The 24,451-nt window shown below is 45.2% G+C and overlaps 1 protein-coding gene across 2 annotated transcripts in view; it reads right to left on the bottom strand.

The window, feature by feature from the left end:
- Positions 1 to 24,451, bottom strand: part of LOC135916089 (uncharacterized) — an 81,519-nt gene that overhangs the window by 41,949 nt on the left and 15,119 nt on the right. Inside the window, exons 4-6 of one of the 2 annotated variants that reach the window (XM_065449320.1) lie at positions 19,984 to 20,087; positions 6,546 to 6,753; positions 176 to 227 (exon numbers count right to left, since the gene is read on the bottom strand). In XM_065449320.1, the coding sequence (XP_065305392.1) occupies positions 176 to 227; positions 6,546 to 6,753; positions 19,984 to 20,087 (364 nt within the window). The remainder of the gene's footprint in view (positions 1 to 175; positions 228 to 6,545; positions 6,754 to 19,983; positions 20,088 to 24,451) is intronic. The other variant, XM_065449321.1, reaches the window with a different exon arrangement.

Genomic DNA, 24,451 nt, shown 5'->3' with positions numbered 1-24,451 from the left:
GCGATCGGCTGATTCCAGAATTGGGATAGAAAAGTTTGCAACAGCTTTACGTTATAGAATGCCAAGTTGCTGTTTGTTTGCAGGCAAAAGGCATGACATGTGAGCGACCTACTTCTAAATTTAGGATTTTTTAAGATTTAAGATTTAAGATTTAAGATTTATAAAATGTACTCACCAGACATCTTGGCCATTACATATTTCTTGCCATAACCGCCGTTCAGAGATCCCTGTCACCGAACAGAAGCACATGTAAATAAAGCTACATTCAGCACACTTTAGATATGGTGTAGAGCAGCTTGTCTGAAGAGGATTTCCATATGAACACTTTCACTAAGAGTATATACCTGCCCAAATGTATTTTTGGACGATTTATCTGTTCCACATGTTATGACACTTGGCTATCATGGCTGCCATAGCTGTATGACGGCTGTCTTGGCTGTCACAAGTCATATTCACATGTCACATTTGCTATACATTGAGCTATCACTATGCTCGTAAACAACATTTTAAAGACTTACACAGCTAAAATAAAAAAAAATCGTGCAAACTAGGCAGCAGCTAGTCCACTGCTTCAAAGTTTGAATGTCGCCGTGCACACGCAAATGGCATTTCTACCGGAAGATGTACATCATAACGTAAGCGCTATTGCTTTACGAGCTATCCAGCAGTTTGCTCTGATTGTTGGCCGAGATGACTCTGCTACTTTATTATACTGTGTCGACGGTTTTTGTAACAATTTCTGCGTCAGCAAACGATGGCATGTCGGTGAAAGGAAAAGAAGCTGCTATGTAACTTGATTCGTTCGTTGATTCACTAGAAACAGTATTTGTCACTAGAATAGGGAGCAAGAGAAATGCTTTGTTTCCTACCCTAATGTGTTTAGGAACGATTCTCTCATCAGAGATATCTCTTTCTAGGTGCTTTTGTTCTTTTTGGATTTTAATTGGTCCTCTCACATCCTTCTTAGAGTTTCTACCTCGAGTCAGTCACGCGTGTAGTTTTTTGTTCTATCCCTGTCATTACTTTTCTATAGATATTTCTTCGTGGCTTAAGGTGCCTTTGTAGCTCTGACGTATATGTTTTATAACAGAGATAATACAAGGATTTTTACTAATATTTCGCGGTACGCAAAAATAAGTACTGGTAGCGAAAGCACGCATTTTCCAATGTTGGCAGATTTTTCGTATCATAGTTTTCAACGAGACGTTGAACCTATCTGGAAATCCGTTAGCAATGAACAGCCAGGGAGTTGTGAACAATGCTGAGCTAGACAATAGTAGATTCACACAAATCATAAAATCTGAACTAATGTTGGGACTAGGGATGCAGGGCGGAAAAAATTTCTGTATCGGGCTACACTAGACAGAATGTGACCCCTTCAGGCGCGGTGTGCACAACCTATAATGTACAAGAGCAAAATCACCAATTAAATATTTATATTTTCGACGACACGCTAACATTTCAAACACTTATGAATGTACGTGTGTGGCAAGATTGAATTGTATGTTGGAAGTGCGGGAAAAGGACCTCAATGCTGGATTCTTTGGCAGTTCACTCTCAGTGTCGGTGCGTCGTCAGTAGAGCAGGGTTCAGTTTCCCGGGTGTTTACAATGTTTTACGCAAGGCATGTTAGGCAAATATGTGGCACATAATATTGTTGATGATTGGATTGTCGAATTGCCTGCAGTGAATCTCCGCATAGAGTCCAGATTCTGGAAACGTGACACTACTCACTGAATTATTCCGTTCAACAACGGCACGTCTTACATGAATCTGAAGGGGATTTTGAGGGAAGCATTTCACGCCTCAGGGCTTCCACTTTCCTAACAGGGATGGAATCCAGAGAGCTTGTGGCCATGTCAAAGTTGTCTGTTGCCTTTGCTATACATTGAGCTATGTCAAACGATTCAATGGTTCTCCTACGGCCTCTCAATGGCTCTCATGCTTCCAAGGGCAAGCCGACTCATTCTTCCTCTTAATAAGGTTCGCTGACCTAGGTCGCATGTCCTAACTTATCTCCGCGTCATCCAGTGTGCTTGAGGCTAGAAAACTGATTTGTCATCGTTGATTCTATCCTTTTCTTTCCCTGGCATCGCGCCATATCCTGCCAGTAACTTCTGGTTTCAGGGCGCTATAGGTTGTACACATTCTCACCCTGAATTGATTAGATAGTGCCTAAACAATAATAGACGATGACTCTGAAAGTTAAAAGTGGTATCAGCTCTTTCTTATCTGTTTCGTAGTAAATGTTCACCTTTCCTTTTCTGAAACTGTCACCAACAGTAATACCAGCGACATGCATCACAGGCACTTTCAATAGGTGCCATGGTTCGCTTGCCCTCGATTTACTAGCCTGCTTGGAAAACGTGTCAAACTTACATTCAAGACCATAAACTTCATCGGGAGTATTATTCGTGTCAGGATGGTCTTCTTCGATATAAGGAACATGTGCAGAACGAGTCTCGACGAGGCGATACGCAAAGAAGAGGTAGCGGGCGACGAGGAGATGATCACGATCTGTCCCAATCCCATGCAAAGCATCCTGGTGATTGTGATGACGTAACGCCAAGTGCATGCCATGCCACGTCGTCATCATGGGCACCGATATCAGCAGCGGATAAGCAACCCCTGCCTATAAAAAGAGTGCCCAAAAGAACAAACACTGATTCCTTGTTCTACAACGGCCACTGTAATTTTCTGGAGTACGGCTTCTCGGTTCCCGCACGCTACTACACTGGCGACGAAGATGGGATCAGGGCGGCTTGCCACTTGCTTCTTCGATTGCTGCTGAAGACGACTACCATGGGGCCGGCGCTGGAATGGCGAAGATGGGAAAAATTGATCACTTTGACGAAGGAAGCGATAGCTTCGAGTCCTACTTGGAAAGATTTCAGCTTTACGTCTCGGCAAATGAGATAGCTGAAGGCAGGAAACTGGCCGTATTCTTGACGGTAGTGGGTGCTCGAGTGTATGAGGTACAGAAAAACCTGCTGATTCTACATTCCCCTTCAAGCAAAACGTATAACAAGGTAACGGCTCTGCTGAAAAGTCACTACAGACCCAGGAAGGCCGTGATAGCGGAAAGGTGCTGATTTACCCGAAGAATGCAACTTAAGCAAGAGACTGCAGCCAAATTTGTGGTTCAGCTGAAGCATCTGGCCAGTAGTTGCGAGTTTGGGAATTTTCTAGACGAAGCATTTAGACACAGGCTAGTTGCCGGACTACGATGCGGCGATACGCAACGTGAGCTGTTCACAGCTTAAGAGCTGACATTCGAAGAGGCGTGCGAAATTGCGTTAAACCGTGAACTAGCATCCACACAGACTCGCCAAATGGCACTAGAAGAGCACCGAGGCCGTTCACAAAGGCCTTTCAGACTACAAGTTGATGTTCTAAGGCAAGGCGGTCAAGCTAGGGACCGTTAGCGAGTGAACAAAGAGGGCCTACAGTGTTTCCATTGCGGTAAACGTCATACGGCGGAAAGTTGCCGGTACCGCAAGTATAAGTGCCATAACTGCAGCGAGCAAGGTCACTTGAGAACAATGTGCAGACAGCGCCCAAGCAGAACAAAGGCACTGAATGCAATGGATAGCCCGGGAGATGATTCGGACGAAGAGCCAAAAATATACAATATGACAAATAATAATTCAGCGTACTACGTCACTGTTCGGATGGAAGGACAAACCAGTAAGATGCAGATAGACACAGGGGCTTCCGCCGCCGTCATGCCTAAGTCGGTTTTTCAGCACAAATTTCCACAACTGACTATCAAGAAAGCGACTGTTCCTTTAAGGACATTTACGGGTGAGCTGGGGCCAGTTGTAGGATCAGTGAATGTGCGAGTCGAGCACGGCGATCAAACTGATATTTTACCTGTGCTGATAGTAGATGACGGGGGAAGAAGGCTGCCATGTCTGCTTGGTCGCAACTGGTTGACTAAGTTAAATTAAACTGGCAGGAACTTTAAGCTGTAGAGAAAGCAGTGCCATGGATGAGCGAAAGAAGAAATTTGAGGCAGTCTTTTCACCGCAGATAGGGTTCTTAGTGCGCTACAAAGCAGTTCATTTGAAGCAAAATAGCATGCCAGTATTTTGCAAGGCCCGTCCTGTGCCTTTTGCATTGAAGCACGCTCTGTCTGAAGACCTTGATACCTTAGAACGGACTGAGGTATTGAAAAATGTCCCCAGAAGCGAGTGGGCAACCCCGTCAGTGGTAGTACCGAAGGATGGCGGAGCAAAAGCGCGGCTCTGTGGCGTCTACAAGATCACCGTAAACACTGCGCTTCTGACTCAGCATTACCCTCTTCCGTTGCCAGAAGGCTTCTTCTAAACGTTAGCAGGTGCAAGGGTATTCTGTGTGCTTGACCTTGCTACTGCTTACCAGCAAGCTGAACTTAACGAAGCTGCGAAGGCGATTTTACCTGTCAACACACACCAAGGTCTTTACCAATACCAGCATCTCCGTTATGACATTACAAGTGCTCCTGCCATATTCCAGTCGCTCATGGACAGGATTCTCAAAGGCGTCCCTGAAGTAGGGTGTTACAGTGGTGTCATAATTGGGGGTACCAGTGCTGATGACTGTCGGCAAAAGCTGGAGGAGGTGTTAACACGATTACAAGATGACAATGTGACGATGCGCATGGAAAAATGCAAGCTCGTTTGCAGCGAATTTCGCTACCTGGGCCACAGAATTTTAGCAGAGGGAATCAAGCCATTGGAAACGAAAGTAAGGGCGATAAAGGGTGCACCCGAGCCCCATGAGTGGTACAGAACTGAAGTGTTTTCTTGGAATGGTACCAGTCTACGCTAAGTTCTAATGGACTTAACAACCGTAGCTGCGCCACTCTACAAGCTGTTGCAGAAGGGCAAGCGTTGGAATTAGAAAAATAAATGCGCTCTCGCGTTTCGTGAAACGAAGAACTTGGTCACGACTAGTTCGGTACTTGCTTACTATAATCCAAAGTAACCCTTGGTGCTAAGCTGTGATTGGTGGAAGTATGGGCTGGGCACGGTTCACTTTGATATACTTCCAAAAGGTATAGAAAAATCCATTGCTTTTGTGTCCAGGACCCTATCGCAACCTGAGCGTAGCTATGCCCAGATCAGGCGAAAGGCATTGGCGATAATCTTTGCCCTCAAGAACTTTTATCGCTATCGGTATGGGCGGACATTCACGTTTTTCGCGGACCATCAACCGCTGATAGGCATCTTAGGGCCATGGAAGCAGGCTCCATCTTTGGCAGTCACTCGCATGCAACGATGGGCTTTAATCTTGGCTTCTTATCGCTACGACTTGGAATATAGAAAGGGATCTGAAATGCAAGTGGCAGATGCACTGCCCAGACTGCCTGTTTTAAGTGAAACCGGTATAGGAGAGGTAGATGCCCTCGCTGTTTTTTAAAACTACGCCACTGACGGCTATGGATGTTGATAAAGCGACCAAGTATGACGGCACGCTAAGCAAGGTTTGCCGATATACACTGGAAGGATGGCCAGCACAAAGACGCTGAACTGGTACCGTACTATAACAGACGCACGGAGCTATCATTAGAATCGGGATGCGTCACGTGGTGAAGTGGTGTTATTGTGCCAACAACGTTGCAAGGCGCCGTCCTGGGACTGTTGCGCGCAGAACACCCCGGGGCATCACGCATGAAGAGGTGATTGAAGGGTAGGAGTTACCGCAATTTGAAGACCGAAAATGTAAAAATGGTCAAGAAGAAACAGTCCAACCAAGACGCAGTAATGATAACAGCACACCAATTGAGGATGGTGCTTCCAAACAAATATGAAGCGCTAGAACAGAGATATGAAGATATAACGCTAAAGAAGGAAACCGTAAGTGTGCTGGCATCAGAAGCAACAATTGCAGTGGGAGGTAAGGCACGAAGGCAACCAATATGTAAGCTTTCCCAAGTAAAAAGGACTTAATAAAGAATCAATTAAAAATGAAAGTGCCCAACTCAAAAGAACAGACACAATTCGCGGAACAGTCAAAACTGATCAACAAGAACGCACGGGATGCTCGAAATTATAAGGAGATAAAGACTGAGAAACCAGTAAAATTCGACGCAGCATGAGATGCGTGAGAAGGAAACCTGGCATAGGACAAACCAAGATGTGTGTACTCAAAGATAAGCAGGGTAACACACCAGCAATCTCGAAGACGTAGTAAAAGCAGTGGAGGAATTCTATACCGACCTGTAGAGTACCGAGAGCCGCCACGATACGGCCAGTTGAAGTAGTAAGGAATAGGTTGCAGAAGTTCTTTCTACTGCTAGCGATGAAGTTAGAGGGGCCTTTGAAAACATAAAATGGGGAAAAGGGGCTGGAGAAGATCGAATTACAGCGGATTTATTGAAAGATGTCGGCCCTTTGCGAATGAATTTTTTGCCAGTCTGTGCTGTTTGTCTCATTCTCCTTCGTAGGCCTGTGTTTACGCTTCCAAACAACCATGAACAGAATACATATCCTTTCCACAATGATTTACTTAAAATTGCAATCAGGGAATATCTCACTGGCACCAGGCATACTCATACTTACCCTGAGGGTATTACTTGCGCCATCTATTTGAATCCCTATAGACAAATAGTCGCCTGCGGCATAATTAGCGAACATATAGCAAAAGATATGGGCTCCACTGGCGGTATATCCGTCGCAGTTTCCCACTCCTTTGCCTACTGCACTTGCTGTGTAAAATACTTGCGAGTCTGGTGAATTCAAGGCAAGTATAACCTCTGAGGTCGTTCTCCTATAAAGAAAGAAGGGTACATATTGCACTGCTATTCTGAATTCAAATTTTGCTGAAAGACACATTGAATTATATGCACAATAACAAAGTAAGGAAACAGGTTTGGAACCTAATGTGTCAGTACGTAGCTGCTGGTTTAAATAGGAGCAGACAAACATAAATGAATCGGATGTGTATTTAATATTGCAAATAAATGGCATAGGCAAATTTATGTCCCACCGTACGTATGTAAAAGATAAAACTGGAACGAGATGAATGACGAGAAAGGGTTACAGGTACACCGACAACGAAGAAAAAATAATACACCCACCAATCTAGTCTAACGTATTTGACGCGAAGCGTTGTTTAGTAGTTGAAACGCACTAAATAATTGTGGTATTTTTTTAAGCAACGTGTACAGAGCAGGGGTGCTATGCTGGATGCGCCAAGTTTGGTGAAGCTCAGGATCTTTACGAGTTTTGGCGACGCCCTGAGATGAAAGAACTAATGGTGACAACACAACGGTCGCCCCTCGGGACGCCTCCAGTTGCATTGCTTGATCGAGATTCACGCTGGGCGGCTGGCATTTCTTGGACGTTGGCTTATGGGTGACGGACAAACTAGAGCTCACGTGGTCACACTGTCGGTGCACGGTCGGTTCCTTCTTTCGCTTATTTGTGGATTCACCGACTGGATCACATGAACGAGCAAGTTATAATGTAAATGAATTTAGTACAATAAATATTAGACACTTTAATATGGTTTATACGCGTTTTGCTGTTGCAAGATGTAGCCTGAATGTGTATTAATATCATCTGGTATTAAGAGGAAGCTTTAGCTCGGTTGCTCCGATCTAAATACATGTAAAAGGAGAATTCGTTTTTCTAGGCAACCACTGCACCCAATTTGACGAGATTTGGTGCATTTAAAAGAAACGCCTAAAATCTAGTAACCACTTGTTTTGAATTTTTTATTTAGGTCGTTAATTTCTTATTAAAAATTGAAAAATATCGAACATTTTCCAAAAACGAAACCATCAACTTTACAACTCACTAAACCAGCAACGAAATATGATAATACAATTTAGCGAACTTCATCTAATAGTGTATCTAAAGCGTACAAAAATGATGGGTTACGCATGAATCTCAAAAAAATTTGTAATATGCAAATACAGCTTTTGCAGAACCCCTGTAAAAAACGTAACCACTTCTAGTAAAATGTAAAATGACATATTGAATTTGCCCGATTTCAATGGTCTAATGGATGCCGTTTACAGCCCCGCGATATCTGATCTTGATGCAAAGCTGTGAATTTGTACACTTCATGCTTAAAGTTTTTTCACACTTCCGAATTTTCGAAAATTCTTGTAGCAAAATGCAGGACCTAAATCGAAATTCCGCTACTAACAGTCACTAGAAGTTAACTTTTTTCTCTGAAATGCAACAAATTTCATTAAAATCAGTCCAGGGGTTATCCTAGAAAAACGTTTTCGCGTTTTACATGTATTTGAATAGGCCACGTTGGAGTTGGGTCCGAGCTAAAGCTTGCTGATAGGTGTAATGATAGGTGTAACGTTAACGGATAAGAAAAGAGCAGATTGGGTGAGGGAACAAACGCGAGTTAATGATATCTTAGTTGAAATCAAGAAAAAGAAATGGACATAGGCAGGACACGTAATGAGGAGGGAAGATAATCGATGGTCATTAAGAGTTACGGAAATGATTCCAAGAGAAGGAAAGCATGATTTTGTCTTCTAGCGCGAAGTGAAACACGGACACAGAAAGGAGCAGACAGGACGAGCTTGGCAGTCCTGGGAACTTGGCAGTACGCTGTCTCAACCTTTTTGCATAATGTATTGTCTTCAGTTCGTCTTAACGACCCCTTCCTGATAAGACATTCGGAAGAAATTGTGGCCTTTCTAACAGAAAATAATCCAGGTAAATGCTCAGCGATCAGTGTTGATGTTACAGACCTTTTTTATTCGCTTCCGCAATCGGAACTACTGTGTAGTGTTAAAGAAGCACTGACGCTCAATAATGATGAGTTCCGTTTTACTCAGGACTGTGGGATGCCTGTGGAATCTTTTTTAGAACTGTTGTTGTTTTACATAAGGAATACTGTTGTAAAATGGGGTAGTTCTATATACGTACAAAAATCGGGAGTTTGTATTGGTTCTAAAGTTGCGCCTGTTTTGAGTGACATTTACCTAAGTCACGTTAATAGAAAACTACAAAACAATCTTAAGGAATTGGCCGTGCATGTGTTTAGATACGTAGACGACTATCTGGTGTTTTGTTCTCGCGATAACTATACCAAGAAAGCAACGGATATTTTAAAGGTTTTTAGGGAATGTGGTGGGGCCCTAGGTTTCACGCTAGAAATTATCCAGGGCAACAAATTACAATTTCTAGATCTGTGCTTAACGTTCCAGGATGAGCATGTCTGTTGGCATTATTCGCCTAGGGCCAAGAAGCCACTGCTAGAATTTTCTTCTTGCCATTCTAAACTTGTTAAACAAGGGATAGCTTATTCAACTCTTAGTTCTGCCATTACTAAATCATGTCCGCACAATATGCAACAAAGTTTTTCACAACAGATAAAAAGGCTTGGAAAGGCTAGCTATCCCGTGCATCTGTTATCACTAACCTGCGAAAAACTTGTAAAATGGGTTAAAAGCCCTGGTAAGAAACAAGAAAATCAGAAAAAAGATACAAAGTTTGCTGTAGTACCCTACGTACGTAGATTATCCCATGGTTTAAGGAATGTGGCCAATAGGTATGACGTCAGTACCGTTTTCTCGGCCCCACGAAAGTTGGCTAACATGTGCCCTTTGATAAATAGGAGACTTGAACAGGAAGGCAAAAAAAGAAAAGATGATTGCGGAGTTAAACATGTGTCCCCTTTAGTTCCTTGCAACACGGGCATAGTTTATCAGATTCCACTCGAATGTGGGAAAGCTTACATTGGACAGAGTGGTAGATGCATTAACATTAGACTAAAAGAACACAAACACTCACTAAACAACCCTAACGCATCACATTTAGCCGCTGTTAGATATGGCGCCGTTTCCTGAGGCTACTCCGAGTTCCCCAAGCAACTTCGAAACGCAGCACAGCTAATTGAGGAATGCAGAAGCAGGAAAGCACATTCCAGAGGAGCGGCCGAGCAAACAAGTTGAAGGCAACAAGTTCACGTGCCAACAAGTTCGTACGCCGCCGGGATTAGAAGGGGGCTCGGACAATGGAGCATGAGCAGCCCTCGCTTTCTCCTCGTTAGAAGAAGTGCATTGCCAGTCTGCGAGGCAAGACCGCAGAGAGCCGCCAGGTGTGACACCGCGACACGGGCGCCTACCATTGGCTGAAAGTGGCGTCATCGGAGCGGACTCTCCTATTGGTCGAACATGACGTGACTTCCAGTGCTCGAAGGGTATATAAGAAGCCTTCCAGAGAGACCTGAGCATTCTGGGACATGCCCTGATTCCCTGATTCACCTCTCTCGAACTTCTTGCCGCGGGCCGCAGCGTCCGAGTTGCTGCCGGCCCGTACTGTCTGTACGACTGTTACTCGTCTCTCACCTCCTTGTACATAATGTAGAATAAATCCTCCCAAGTTTGGGTTTTCATCCCGGAGTCCGTCCCTCAACCCCTACATCTGGTTGGCAGCGGTGACATCGCCTCCGAATGCATCAGCTGGTGGCAGCGCTACGGATAAACCTTCGTCAAGAGAGATCCTAAGGAACCGGGAAGAGCGAAGAAGAGAGAGCCTTCGTCGAAAGAGGTCCGAAGAAACTGGGAGTAGCGAAGAAGGAGCGAGCCTTCGACCCAGGAAGTCCAGAGGAACCGGGAACAGCGGACAAATGAACCGGATGGCAGGGTGCTGCAACCGTAAGTGAGCGCGTGGTTTTTTTCCTTATGATTCGCCAGACTCAAATGCTGTGTGTTCATTTTGATAGTTCTGGGAATCGGGAGTTTGTTGCATTGTGTGTTTGCAGAAATTAATTAAGGAAAACAGTTTTAACCAGCTGTCGGGGCAGCTGCCATGGATCTTAGAAGGTTGACGAGGTTAGACTTGTTGTTGGTGTGCGACGATTTGGGAGTTGAGGCGGACGAACGGATGGAAACGCCAGCTATCATAAAGGCGATTCAAGATAGTGGCAATGATGACAAAAGCATTGAGCTTGCTTGGGAGGTGATACAGGAGCCACGGGAGCGAGAGCGTCGTGTACGTTTGCGAGAGCGTCGTGAACTTAAGAGTGAGCAAAAGTATGAGAGAGAGAAGGCAGCACTGATCAAAGAGATACAGTATTGTGATCAGTTATTGGCAGAGAGACAACGGCTGTCTGAGAATTCTGTAGGTAGTACAGAGCGAAAGAATGAGGAAGCACCTAGCAGATTTTTGCCAAAAGCCGACGAAAAGAGTAGTGCCTGTGAGATTGGCTGCCGATTCATAAGTGAAGGGGAAAGGCTAGCTGCTAACGATGCCTTAGTGGCAACAGAGGCCGTTAAAGGCCGCAAGGAGAGCGACGAGGTGCTGTGCCAACAGATGACTGTAAGAGACAGCTAGGCCAGCTGCGAACAAATTGGCACAGTTACCGAGCGTGTGCGTCGCTGGTAATGTTAGCGTGGTTGCTATCGAAGAAAAGGGTACTGCTGACCCGACAGACGCGAGCACCCATGTAGAGCCAGATCTGCGTGCAGAAGTGAAGTGCGAGCTGGACGATGCAGTTGAGAATAGTTCTCGGGGTGGCGAGCTCCGTAGCTCACGAGAGAACAACTGCATTGTTCAGGGATCGGTGCGGCCCTCCGCCAGTCTAGGTAGCCTAGAGAGGGATGATTCAGTTGTTAATCATTCGGACTGTGCGCGTGAGACAGCGATCGATAGCGACGGGCTGTGTTCCGATGCACAGCGTGAGCTGGGCAATGTAGTAGAGGGCAGTTCGCAAGAGTGCGAGTTGTCTAACTCGAGTAAAGCCTGCTGCATTGTGCCAGAGTCGGTTGAGCTGTCCGCCAGTCGAGGCAGAGAGAATGTTGATTTAAGTTAGAATCATTCAGACTGTGCGGGTAAGAGACCGATCCGGGCCGACGAAATGTGTACCGGCCAGCACGAGGCACGAGGCGACATGAAAACGAGTGCAAGGAGAAAGCGCCGTAAAAAGAAGCGCGGTAAAGACCGAAAGACGGTAACTAATGTAATGCCGCCAAAGATGGCGGGAAACCCAAATGGGCAGGGCGCGAGGAAAAAGATGCGGTCGTCTCGGACGATGTTGACGCATCGAAGACGTTCAAGCCACCGGTCAAAGGGGGACCGCGAAGAATGTTCTGCACGGACGCGGACAAAGGGCACGAGGCAGTTAAACTCCTCGTCGTTCCGTAGTTCTTTTCACAGCTCAGCGTGCAGTTCGAAGAAACGCAAGGTGGCAGGACGAGACCAGGTGGGGAGTAGCGACGCGGTCAATCGAGTTCGTGTTGAAAGCGGGGCGCGAGGACGCAAATTGGCAGGAGACCGTAACGTCTTGGGGGAGCTGATAGTGAATCAGCCCTTTTGTTGTCTCTCGGCGGCCAGAATAGCTTTGAAACTTCGACCACCCCGGGTTCGACTCAAAGTATGAGTCAGACGTAAGCGTTTGGAAAGGGAGGCCAAGAGCCCTTCCGTAGATATGAAACGTGTTATTTTGTTTTATTTTTGAGCATCGGAAAGTTTTCGCGATTTGAGACTAGGATTTCTTTCAATATGTATGGTATGAGCTCTGTTTGTGTTTTCGTTTGAGAAGCTCCGTGATTTGAAAGATGAGGTTTACGTAAACATGTAGTCTCGCGAGTGTTAGTTAATGAGTAAATAGGCTTTTTTTGTGTGTGTGAGTAACCTGAACGTCAAGGTTATCGTTGAGAGGCCTATCGTAACGCGCGTGTGTTTTATTTAACCTTCTTTCTTTTTAAGTGTTGAATTTTCTAAGGTTAAGCGCGCAGATTTTCAGTGAGTGCATGATTTGCACGGAGAAGCGTTCTTAGTTCCATTAGCGCGTGTCCTGTGTGGACGGAAGGAAGCAGACTTTATGACTGGGTTGCTAGTGTGTGTGGAGGGCAGCCGTATTCTGACTTCTTTAGTGAGCGTGCGTGGAAAGAGTTAGGAGAAGACGCATCATTTTAAGGGTTTTGCGGAGTGTGTAAGTCCCGCGAGTTTAATTGTTCGTTTAAGTCACGTGTCCTAGAGGGACTAAAGGAAGAAACGTGAGTAAGCGTAATGAAGAGTTTGCCTACAACGCAAGTACGCGTTTAGTTTAGTGACCACAAGGCTAGTGCGCTTGTGATTACGTGCTTGTGAGGTTGACCAGATTGTTCAGTGGCACCAATACGTGCGATAAGTACGCCACTGCGATAGATTGGAAACATGCTGTTCGTGTAGTTAGGCCACTTAAGTTATGTTCGGCTGTTTTCATTTGTTGTTTGCATCGTCAACGACATTTTGTTTTGCAACAACAGTGGTACTCTGGTCTTGTCGGCAATCGAGGGGAAATGGATAGCTGTTTGGAAGGGTGGTTGGAACTGCTTTGTCAAAATTGGGGAAGTAAAAGATCAGGGTTCATTTTGACTCAGTAATAGCCTGGCGAGTCAGGGGTGAAGAGCCTGCGCTTACGCGTGGGGCAGCGCTGTGTTGTTTTGTTTGTTTGACGTCTGTTCTCCAGGGCCAAGGATCCCGAAGTTCGTCAAACGTGGCTCGACCCCAGTACCCTGCAGCTTCTATCAGCGTTCCTCATGGCCAGCGAATTGAGTTCACCGGCCATTCAGAACTACCGGGGCGAGGACGATCTGTTAGATATGGCGCCGTTTCCTGAGGCTACTTCGAGTTCCCCAAGCAACTTCGAAACGCAGCACAGCTAATTGAGGAATGCAGAAGCAGGAAAGCACATTCCAGAGGAGCGGCCGAGCAAACAAATTGAAGGCAACAAGTTGACGTGCCAACAAGTTCGTACGCCGCCGGGATTAGAAGGGGGCTCGGACAATGGAGCATGAGCAGCCCTCCCCTTCTCCTCGTTAGAAGAAGTGCATTGCCAGTCTGCGAGGCAAGACCGCAGAGAGCCGCCAGGTGTGACACCGCGACACGGGCGCCTACCATTGGCTGAAAGTGGCGTCATCGGAGCGGACTTTCCTATTGGTCGAACATGACGTGACTTCCAGTGCTCGAAGGGTTTATAAGAAGCCTTCCAGAGAGACCTGAGCATTCTGGGACATGCCCTGATTCCCTCATTCACCTCTCTCGAACTTCTTGCCGCGGGCCGCAGCATCCGAGTTGCTGCTGGCCCGTAATGACAGTACGTCTGTTAGTTGACGCTCACCTCCCTGTACATAATGTAGAATAAATACTCCCAAGTGTTGTTTTCATCCCGGAGTCCGTCCCTCAACCCCTACACCGCACATTGTTTCGATTGTGGATGCAAACCTTTCTTTAAAGACACAAAAATTCTTTCTAGACACAGATGCCAAACCCCGAGGGAAATTATCGAGGCTTTCCACATAAAAAGATTAGGAGACACTTGCGTCAGTCATGCTTCGTTGTCTCTGTTAGATTGCGAATATCAGTACCTTCGCACTAGGTGTACTAATCTGAAATAATTTTTGTTCTTTGACTTCCATACCCACTCACATGTTTAACTGATGCTTTTACATTGTCATGTTTCTGATGCTACGGTTTTTGCAATCACCTATATATATGTTCTTCGTTTCAACAAAAATTTAGTTGAGAGTTAGCGCTCGTCCTGTCTGCTCCTTTCTGTGTCCGTGTTTCACTTCGCGCTAGAAGACAAAATCATGTTACCGTACCAACTCGCCCAACTGTCTATCCTTTTGCAGAAGGAAAGCGTAGCAGAGGGCGGCAGGAAGTTAAGTGGGTGGATGAGATTAAGAAGTTTGCAGAGACAACATGGCCACAATTAGCTCATGACCTGGATAGTTGGAGAAGTATGGGAGAGGCCTTTGCCCTGCAGTGGGCATAACCAGGATGATGATGATGATGGTGATGATTAGGATGATGATAAAGCTTCCTCTTAAGTTTCGTGTTGTAACGCGAGGAAACGCTCCCCTCCTGTTTTGTCGGATTGGATTGGTGCGGCTCGGTACGAGCTTGTGCTCACATTTCGGAACACAGATTGGTGTGCACCTGGTTTTAACACTGGGCTTTCAACTGATCGCTTTTTGCTCGCGCTAAAGAAAGGCCACGGTCCGGAAGCTCCCTTTACTGCGACAGAGGTCACAGCACTGCTTCTGGTTCTCTTGCGACACTGATAGCCAAGCGCGTGCAAGAACTTGAGCGTGGCGCATGCGTGTGATGGTATCACACGCATACTCACTCGTCGGGGTCGTTATCGATGGCACAAACGTGCCGATCGGTAGCGTGGCTTCACGGCCATACAAGAGTTAGAGCGGGGAATGGCCGGCAGTGCCCAGGCGAGAAGAAATATAGGCGAAGGTAATATAGTGTAGAGTCAGGTCCCAATCGCGGTGATTGGCTGAAACCAATTTCGCCAGCATGTCTCTAAGGCTGCCGTGCTATTGTTCGGTCAGGCCACTGGTTTTCGCTAGGTAGGAAGTGGTAAACTGATGATGAATAGAAGAGCCGCCCATCATGCTCTGAATGGCCTTGGACAAAAAAAGGTATGACCTCGGTGTATGAGCATTTGTTGTTTGCTTCTATTTGTCAAAAGGACCTCTTGTAGCAGGAAACGTGGCGCATACTTACCGTTGCTTGTCGGGAGAGAGCGCGTAAAACAGTATCCAGTCGCGTAGTCAAGAGCGATAGCAAGCCACTAGTTTCCAGACTGAGATGCTCAAACGGACCCAGGAGGTTCACACCAATACGACCAAACGGCTCTGCCCAGCTTTTATGTGGCTCCAGGTACCGAGCGGGAAGCAGGAACGACTTCTTGCACCCTTAACATCGCTCAGAAGACCAGGCGAGAAGAAGCGGTGGCGTACCTTGCTGTAAGTTTGAGACACTCCTACATGTGGACTGGTGAGCGGGTCGTGATGTTCCTTAAGAACGGTCGCACAGAGGTGCATTGGGATAACAAAGTGGAGAACGGTACCTTCGAGCTGAACATTACAACGGTACAAAGTACCATCACGGAGATCAAAGAGATGTAAGGAAGCGTCGTCTGGCATGGATTCAAAACTATCCATGAGCACTTTGAGCAAGGCGTGACCCCATTGCCCGTCGGCGATAAGGAGGAGCTCTGATATGGAGAAAACATGAGCGGCGTTCCCGATGCAAAGTACTTCTTACCTCTCGATGAGGTAACGCGGCAAAGCATCCGAATCTTAGGGCAAGCATCCGGACTTGTAAATCACAGAGTATAAAAACCCTCGGAGCCTGAAAGCCCCACAACCAAGGTGCTCTGTAGAATCCTTAAGGAAGGAAAGCCAGCAGTCAGCATGGTCGTCGGTTACTGCGACAAAGTGCCGACCGTAAAGTTAAGGACAGAACTTGACGACCGTCGAGACAACAGCAAGGCAGTCTTGTTCTGTAAAAGAATAGCTACGCTCTGGTGGTGAGTAGTGGCGGTTCCACAAACGATAACGCGATCTTGACCATGCTGACGCAGGGCTGCGACAGAGCCGATATTATGACCATGGGTAGCCATACGCAATTATGTTGGGGCATTAAGGTCGAAGTGCGCGAAGATTGGTGAGAAGATCAGATGCGTGATGAGGCGAGAGAACGTGGCAGATTGTGGAGGTACACATGATAAGTATACGCCTTTCTTAAAGTCAGTGAGGCGTAGAGCTATATCAGACAAATCTTCGACAAAGAAGCGGAAGTAAGAACACTGGACAAAAAAGACTCCTGAAGTCTTTGGCTGACTTCGGAACCAGAAAGTCTCGGACGGCATGAATTTTGCCGGCCCAAAACCTTTTGCTTTGCAGCAGCGGAAACAGTATTTCGATGAGATGAGTAGAAGCCTGGCCTAACGAAAGACGTCGATTATAATAGACAGATGTTCAACATGAGTGTGAAAAGACAATGGTGTCGTCGTGATAGCACATTCATGTGGACCATTTGAAACCCTGTAGCAAGGTGTCCATCATACGCTCAATGTGGCCAGAGCAATACGTGATACGAAAGGCATTATTTTGAACTGGAAAAGAGCATCGGGTGTTATAAATGTGGTGTTTTTTTTCTGTACATATTGTTTGCGGTGATCTGCCAATATCCAGATGGAATATCAGTAGAGGATAGCTGCAGGCGCCGCAGATGCAGTAAAGGGAGTCGTCGCTTCGGGACAGTGGATGTACGCTTTATTATTCAATTTATTCAGGCGGCGTTAATCCACACAGAGGCGCCATGTCCCGTCTTTCTTCTTAAGCAATATATCTGGTGACGCCTACGGACTCGAACAAGGCTCACTAATATTTCATTGAGCGTCTTCTTCACCCCAGTTTGAATTACCTGGCGTTCGGACAGAGATATTAGACATAGTCTAAAGTAAATAGCAGCAGCAGCAAGCGTCTGGCCAAAAGGGCGATTGTCAAATTTGAAATCATGGCTGTAGGAAGACAAAACACGGAAGATTTTTTCGGTGTGTACAGGTAACAGATCAGCCGAGATCATTTTCTGCATCGTGGGCGCAGAAGAAGAAGCAGACTTTGGAAACCTGCTACGGTCAGATGAAGCTTCAGCTGAGAAAGCCGCCACGCATTGGTCATCTAACAGCTCAAGTTTGGCGAAGCATGGTAGCAAGTTCGATGCAATAACCAATGTGGAGCTTCGTTACGAGGACGGGAACCGCAAGGCTCCACTAAAAATGATTGCTTTGGTGAGACACACTTTTACGTAGAACATGACAACAGGGATTATTTATGCTGTATCTACAAGGCCAGCGCTGATAAACACCAAGATGCTAACAAACTCGTGCCAAGCCCAGATGCCCATTTCGCATTACTTTGAGCCATGTCAGATAGGCGCTTGTTGTATCCCAACAATATCATCTCCCGGCCCTGTTGGCACACCAGCTTAAACTTTGGAAAGCAGTGCAACCTGTTGTTGTTTTATCTTGTCTAAACCTTTCAAAAATCTATACAGTGTGATGTGCTGCCCAGCAATCAGAACGTGGGGAAGGCGGTGCCTATTTATAAACTAGTTAACACAGTATCTCCCGGCAACTGTAGACACGCTATGCTAACCAGAATTACCTGCGAGATGTTGGAACGTCTTTCCACTCCAACCTGGTATGACATCTTGAATCTACGAATTTGGTTAACAGAAACCACCATGCCTTCAGAAACATTTTGTTTGTCTGCAAAACGTACTAATGTTCAATTAGGACTTGGTTTTCTTCAGTGATATTTGGTCTTTCATAGACGGCATCTTTCTGCATTTTGAGAAAGCCTTTTACGTAGTATGGCACATGCTCTTCCTATTGAGGTTGATCAAACGCCGCGTTAACCCCAATTTATTAAACTAGACTCATTACTTTCTCGGAAATGATGTATGGTACGTTTCTGCTATCCATACAGACTCGCCAGTTTGCCCTGTACTATCAAACGTACAGGACCTGCTCACCCCAATTTCTGCATCACATTAATGATATTAACATTGTTTCTGCTACCATTGGTCTGTTCACCGATGATGGCGTCAATTATGGCGACGCATTTTAGCCAGTATATTGTTTCGTACTTCAGGCAGATTTTGAAATTGTGTAGTGCTGGCGCAATCATGTGTGAATGAAACAAAGTGTACGAAAAGTAAAATGATTCAAATTTCGAGTTATAACGCAGCCAGATAATTTTCTCACAAATGTAGCGATTTCATACTCTATCAAGTAACCTATTATGTACAGGGGCTCATATCATGCACCAACACTTTGAAGTATGCAATGTCCACGTAGAAGTGACAGAGCCAAGGTAATGTTCTTGCCTTCGCTAGGAGATACTCCCAGTATCTATTGCTTTCTGCCTAAATGTATATTTATCCTAATAAATGATCAACATCCAAAATATTATCATTGGATGAATAATTTCAATGCGATAACTGTAGAGCAAAATGAAAAACTCCCATTACCGCTTTCTGTTGCTCCATACTTGCTACAGAAAATGTTTTTCTAAGCGTAAAAGAAACCGCTGAATACACGCAAAACAGCCGCGTGACTGTACCTCAAGCTCATCTGTCTGTATTCTACGACTTCTTTCACGCTCGGAAGCATGCATTTACGTAGCGCATATTCAGCCAGAGAAACTGTATTGGTAGTTTTTCATGGATGCACTGCAATTTTCTTATTGATACTTTTCGTCAAACTTTTTTATTTGAGAAGTGGATTAATTAAGGATAATTATGTAATTTGGCGGAATGCAAAAAATACTGTGAGTATCTCCAAGTGACGGCAGTCAGCATTACCTTGGTTCTGTCTAGCTACGTCTACTTCGCATATTTTTAAATTGTGGTGCATGATACTTTGAACACCGTGTATACTTAGGTATTCGCATAACAAACAATTTTTCATGTTAGATAAACGTTGAGTATCTTTTCTATATTGCTAACCAAACACTTGTTTTCTTTTTCGTCGCAGTTTTACTTATCCTCTTCTTTGACTTTGACTTCAGATCAGAAGATGCCTCTTCAATCTGGGATGTACATAGAGCTAAGACTTAACATAAATATTCGAAAGCATTTAGAATCGCTATGCGGTTCCATCATGCCGAAGTATTTCCGCAGTGCAAATGTTTCTGCCACAAAAGTTGAACTAAACATAGAGAAGTGTCTGTAAAAGAGAAATTGCCCTCCTATGTCTTTCCCAAACGCAATATTTCAGGAACTTCTAACTAAAACATGTCCTTCGCCACTTATCGCATCTCCTCACGCGAGGAATATCATTTTAATGTGAACGTAGTGAAGTGCCGTATCACTAATTATTTGAATTCGTTACTGCCGATGACAGTTCCAAATTGAACCGCCTTCTCGCCTAATTCATCACCCATCTGACCACGAAACTACCCGAGACGGAATCTGTAGTACTGTATAAGGGAAATCATCCATTTCATCCTTTAACGTCAATATGCACAGTGAATGTATTGCCAAAAAATAAACGAATAAATTATTCGCTACCTGTTTAGCTAAGTTACCTACCGGAGCAGGCCTATGGGGGGTCAATATGACTCTTCACCGAAAGATAAACAAGAATGATGAAAGAGCTTATATTGCTCAATTCAACTTCGCATTCTTCGCGTTCATTATACACAAAAGGAAAGCTTAAAACTATGCTCACCCTTTTGGAATGTAAAAGAACACCCGAAATGTCAAGCCATTATAATAGGGCGGTGAAATCTTGCCTTTCATGAAAGTGCCGTATTTTTGGAACTTTATGCCATACTATGGAAAGCAAAGAGATTGTGCAGAATTAGGATGACGAAATCTGTTGCGAGTTGCAGATCGCATAATACCGGCCATAAATGTAGTTCGAAAGTGTTAGTTGCACTGCTATAACTTGTATGCATTCGAACACAGACACCTCTAACAGAAGCGTGGCTAACTTACTATTCTTATGCGTGTTCATCTTGCTGTGTTCAAATAAGAGCGAACAACACACGGCATTTGTCTCTAACGCCTTTACGTGCAAAGCAGTTCTGTAGCTGCACTTTTTTTTTTGCTAGCTTCTATGAATAGCGTACCATAGAGAAAGACATTTCATCAAGAGGGGACACTCCCATAGAGCCCAGCGGCCGAATTGACTGTAGCACACCAAGCGGATGTTATTGACTCCTTCCGGTTTCGGTTTTGGCGCACGCGTTTTGAACACCAGTTGGTACACGCGGCGCCGGCTCCGCTGCTCGGCGCGGCATTAATTTTTTTTTCGCTTCTGCTGAACCTCTCGTGGCCTTGGCGTGGAATCGTTTCATTATTAAGTAGAAATGATCGCGATTGACCTTTACAAGACTGCGCCGAATCTCTCAGGTGCAATTCCATTAAGAAAACGAGACACGTCTTCTGAAATGATGAAATGTTTATTTTGCTCTATATAAATGCTCGTTCCGGGCCTTTTCAGCATTCATACAAAGTTGTGGCACCAGGTAAGCAGCAGTCATTGCCGTACGATGCTCCACCGGATGCCATCAGCTGAAAGAAAGTAAATTACAAGAATGTATCATTTCGGTATATTGACCTAACAGGGGTATTGCGTGTAGAGGCGAAACGTGCGTAAGTGGTGAATGAGCGGCATTACAGATAAATTCACTTTTACGTACATTTCGCAGCAAAGACTCCTCCCAAACAATCATCAAATCTGAACATCCGATTTGCAGGCACCCCTCCTTTGCCGGGCATTATTTCCTGCACTTTATTTGCGCAAGTACACGGGTGACTGCGCGTTTCCAAAACAACTTGGCCTCAGTCGACACGATGGTACGCCAAGTACACAAAGGTGGCTACAACACAGGCTCAGCCAGACCATGTTACACGCTCGCAGAATGCCTTCTAATCGCACTCAAGTCAGACTCGTGGCATCAAAGCCTGTTTCCAGTCGCTCAGAATACATAAATGTCATGCTCTTGAGCTCATCCGTGTTATCTTTTACGCGTCCTGCCGGCGCATGCAACACTCCCGTGTTATCACTCTAGGCAATCGCTCGTCGCGTTTTCGAGAAGCGTGAGTACCGAAATAAGATATATGTTGTTGCAGGGCTATAAAATGCGTCACAAACTTGTCGCACCAAAATTCAGTACACGCAAAACTAACTCACTATGGCCGGCTTCCTTTTTCGCTAACAGCTTCACAACCCCAGGCGCGGCGAGCACGCGTCAAGATATCCCAAAAAGTTACCCAATAAATTACAATAGTTTTTCGGGTCAGAGAATGCGTCACGAACTTGTAAAACTAAAATTCAGTACATGCGAAACTAACTGCGGCACACAGCCGAGCTGCTTTTCGCTAACTGCGCCACTACGCCGAGCGCGGCCACTGTGCTTGGAAAGTACCCCCAAAAGTATTGAAATTAGTTACAATAGTGTCTTGGGCCAGAGAAAGCGCCAAAACTTGTCCCGGTAAGGTTCAGTACACGCGAAACTGCGTCACACGGCCAAGGTGCTTTTCGTCAGAAAGCCAGGTGCGGCGAGCGTGCCCAAAAGCTACCGAAATAGGTTATAATTATGCTTGGGCTCATGGAAAACCTCGCAAACATCTACAAGTACGAGTAATTAACTCATATTAACTAGGCTTGGACTGCGGAGCTGTTTTTCGATAACTGCGTCACTATATAGGTTCAGTTTGGTGCCGTAAGCCTAAATGTGCTTGAAGTTCGTCGCAGACTGTCAATCAAAATTCCTCACCTTGCTGTAGTCCAGTAGTGCAGCGCTGCCGTGTCGAAATGCAGACGGAACACAAGAGAACGCCCGGAGCCCAAAAAACGGACTACATACAAAAGAGACGGGTCGCCGAGCACGCGAGCTTCACATGCGCAGCCGGCCTCGCTCACTCCTGCGGCTTGTCTAGACGGCGCATGACGTATGCACGCGCGTCTGGCGTGCCGCTAGCTTGTTGCTAGGCAACGCAACAAAAAGTTGCAAAATATAAGTTCATTCACACACAAAACTTTTTCACTTTTAGTGGGAGGGAATAAAAAAAAATAAAACGTTGTGTGGAAGTTTATTTCACATTCTTTTTTTCTGATGCTCGCGTCAACTAACGGATGGTGTTGAAACTAGGCGTGACATGTTTCCTGTTGCCAGTTTTTGAACAGTGTCCCCTCCTGTTGAATTTCTTTCTCTATGAGCGTACGACGATGCTTGCCGTACAATAAGCGAGCCCCGGGTGTGAAGATGGCACAGATAAAGGCACCACGATAACGCAATACCGACAATGCTGGCGTGCTAGCGACAATGGTGGTGACTGCAGTATACATGATGGTGACTGAGATGGTAGCTTAATAACAATGCAGGGCAATGAGTACGGCATGACGATGAAACTTTTGTGCCACAACGGAAGTACTCGCTTTATTTACCTTTTTATTATAGCAGAACACCCGCGTCATATCATCAGTGTTGTTAAAAACGCCAAATCAGCAGCGCGGTGGTTGCTTTCGCCTAGAGGTGTGGAGCGCGATTGACGCGACGAGCAACATAGAGCGTTTAAATATATCACTACGAGGACGGTAAGCTCTACAAGCTTCGTGACGGAGAGCGACAGGAAGGCTCCAAGCTTCTACGGAAGGCTAAATTACTTTTGCGAACCATTTTTAAAGCCTCTTCGAAACGCCAGCGTCCAAGATGATGAGGGGGCCGACGCTATTCATACTTGCTGCCGCAAATCGGAAGATGGGTGTCAGGTGCGCGGATTTTCCAACAGGGTCGGGTGCACTGGACACAAAGGCGTTGACGTTTACACACCCATGCGCACACACACCAACACCAGCGTCTACCACGCCAAGGAAGCAAAGCAGATGCGCAGGCGCATAGAAAGCTGTCTTGCTCGCCGAAGGGAGACAGCAGTGGTGCGCATACGCATAATGATACAGAATCATGAAGGAATGCGCGCACATAGGCTAACGACTTTAGCCGTTGCACCCGATTAAGCCGTTTCGCTGCGGTGGATCCATTGGTTAGAGCATCACATGCTAAATGAGAAAATGTGGAATCGTTCGTACCTGCGGAAAGCTGTTTCTTCATCCACTTTCACTGACATTTATTTGTGATTTCTTTAATTCAATTGGCATGTACAAGTAATTTCCACTATGTTTACCTTGCTCTCCTTGTTGGTTGGCTTCATATAATATGTTTGTGCTTATGTATTAACTCAGTAACTGCTAATGAGAAAACCGCGCGAATAGCATTAATGCGTAGACATGATAATGCTTTTTATTATGGAAAGTATGAGCATTGCAAGTGCTCTATATGTAGGTAATTTGCAGTTCGTGTATCTTACGCTAAAGTGTGGCGAGTATACAAAGTAGTACTTAGTGCATTACTTTACGTAATTTTACTGCTAAGCATTGCATTTGTGGTGAAAGAAAGGCCGTGTTGTTGGCTTCTTTTACCTGACCCTGGATTGAGGAATAGGCCTTGCTGTGAATGTTTTCTATCTGCTGTTCCAAAAGCTAACTACCTTCTGCTCCTCTTTGCCACGATTGCTCAAGTTGTGGCCAAGTGCAAAATTATGTGACAATGCGTATTTTTGTTTTTACTACAATGTTATATTTGTTCCGCCATGTCTGGTTTTTCATTTTGTTCAGTAGTAATGAACATGTCATGCATTTCGGGTACTTTTGTTCAGGTATATGGAAGTTTCTGTTCTTAGGTATGGTTGTCCATAAAACGATCTTTGTTTTTTATTGTAATTTGCGTATTGTGCACTCCGTTAATTTTGTCATTGCAAGTGAATTTTCGGTTTATTTAGTTGCTATGACTGTCATGCACGTCGTCCAGTTTTGTGCAATATCTCAGTGCGTGTATCAGAAGCTCTTCTACGGTTTGCTCTTTAGGGCATTATATAAAAAAATATTTTATATGTGTGCACATGAAACGTCCTTCGCATTTTGTTGTGTTTTATTGCATGTTTTTGTTTTGTCACACTGTGAACTTTTGCGTAGTTAAAATTCACGTACGTGTCATGCATCTTTCACTTTTGTTCATTTTCTGAGCGTGTGCCACAACAAATGTACGAAAATCTTTGTTGTAGGAATCGATGTCTATAAAACAAGCTGAAGATCAGTTGTGTTGCAAGTGGAAGTTATATATGTTCTCGCA

The sequence above is a fragment of the Dermacentor albipictus genome, chromosome 7 (genome assembly GCF_038994185.2).
Source record: "Dermacentor albipictus isolate Rhodes 1998 colony chromosome 7, USDA_Dalb.pri_finalv2, whole genome shotgun sequence".
In the NCBI taxonomy this organism is placed as follows: Eukaryota; Metazoa; Arthropoda; class Arachnida; order Ixodida; family Ixodidae; genus Dermacentor; species Dermacentor albipictus.
Note: the sequence above shows the minus strand (reverse complement) of the source record. Positions and strands in the feature narration are given on the sequence as shown.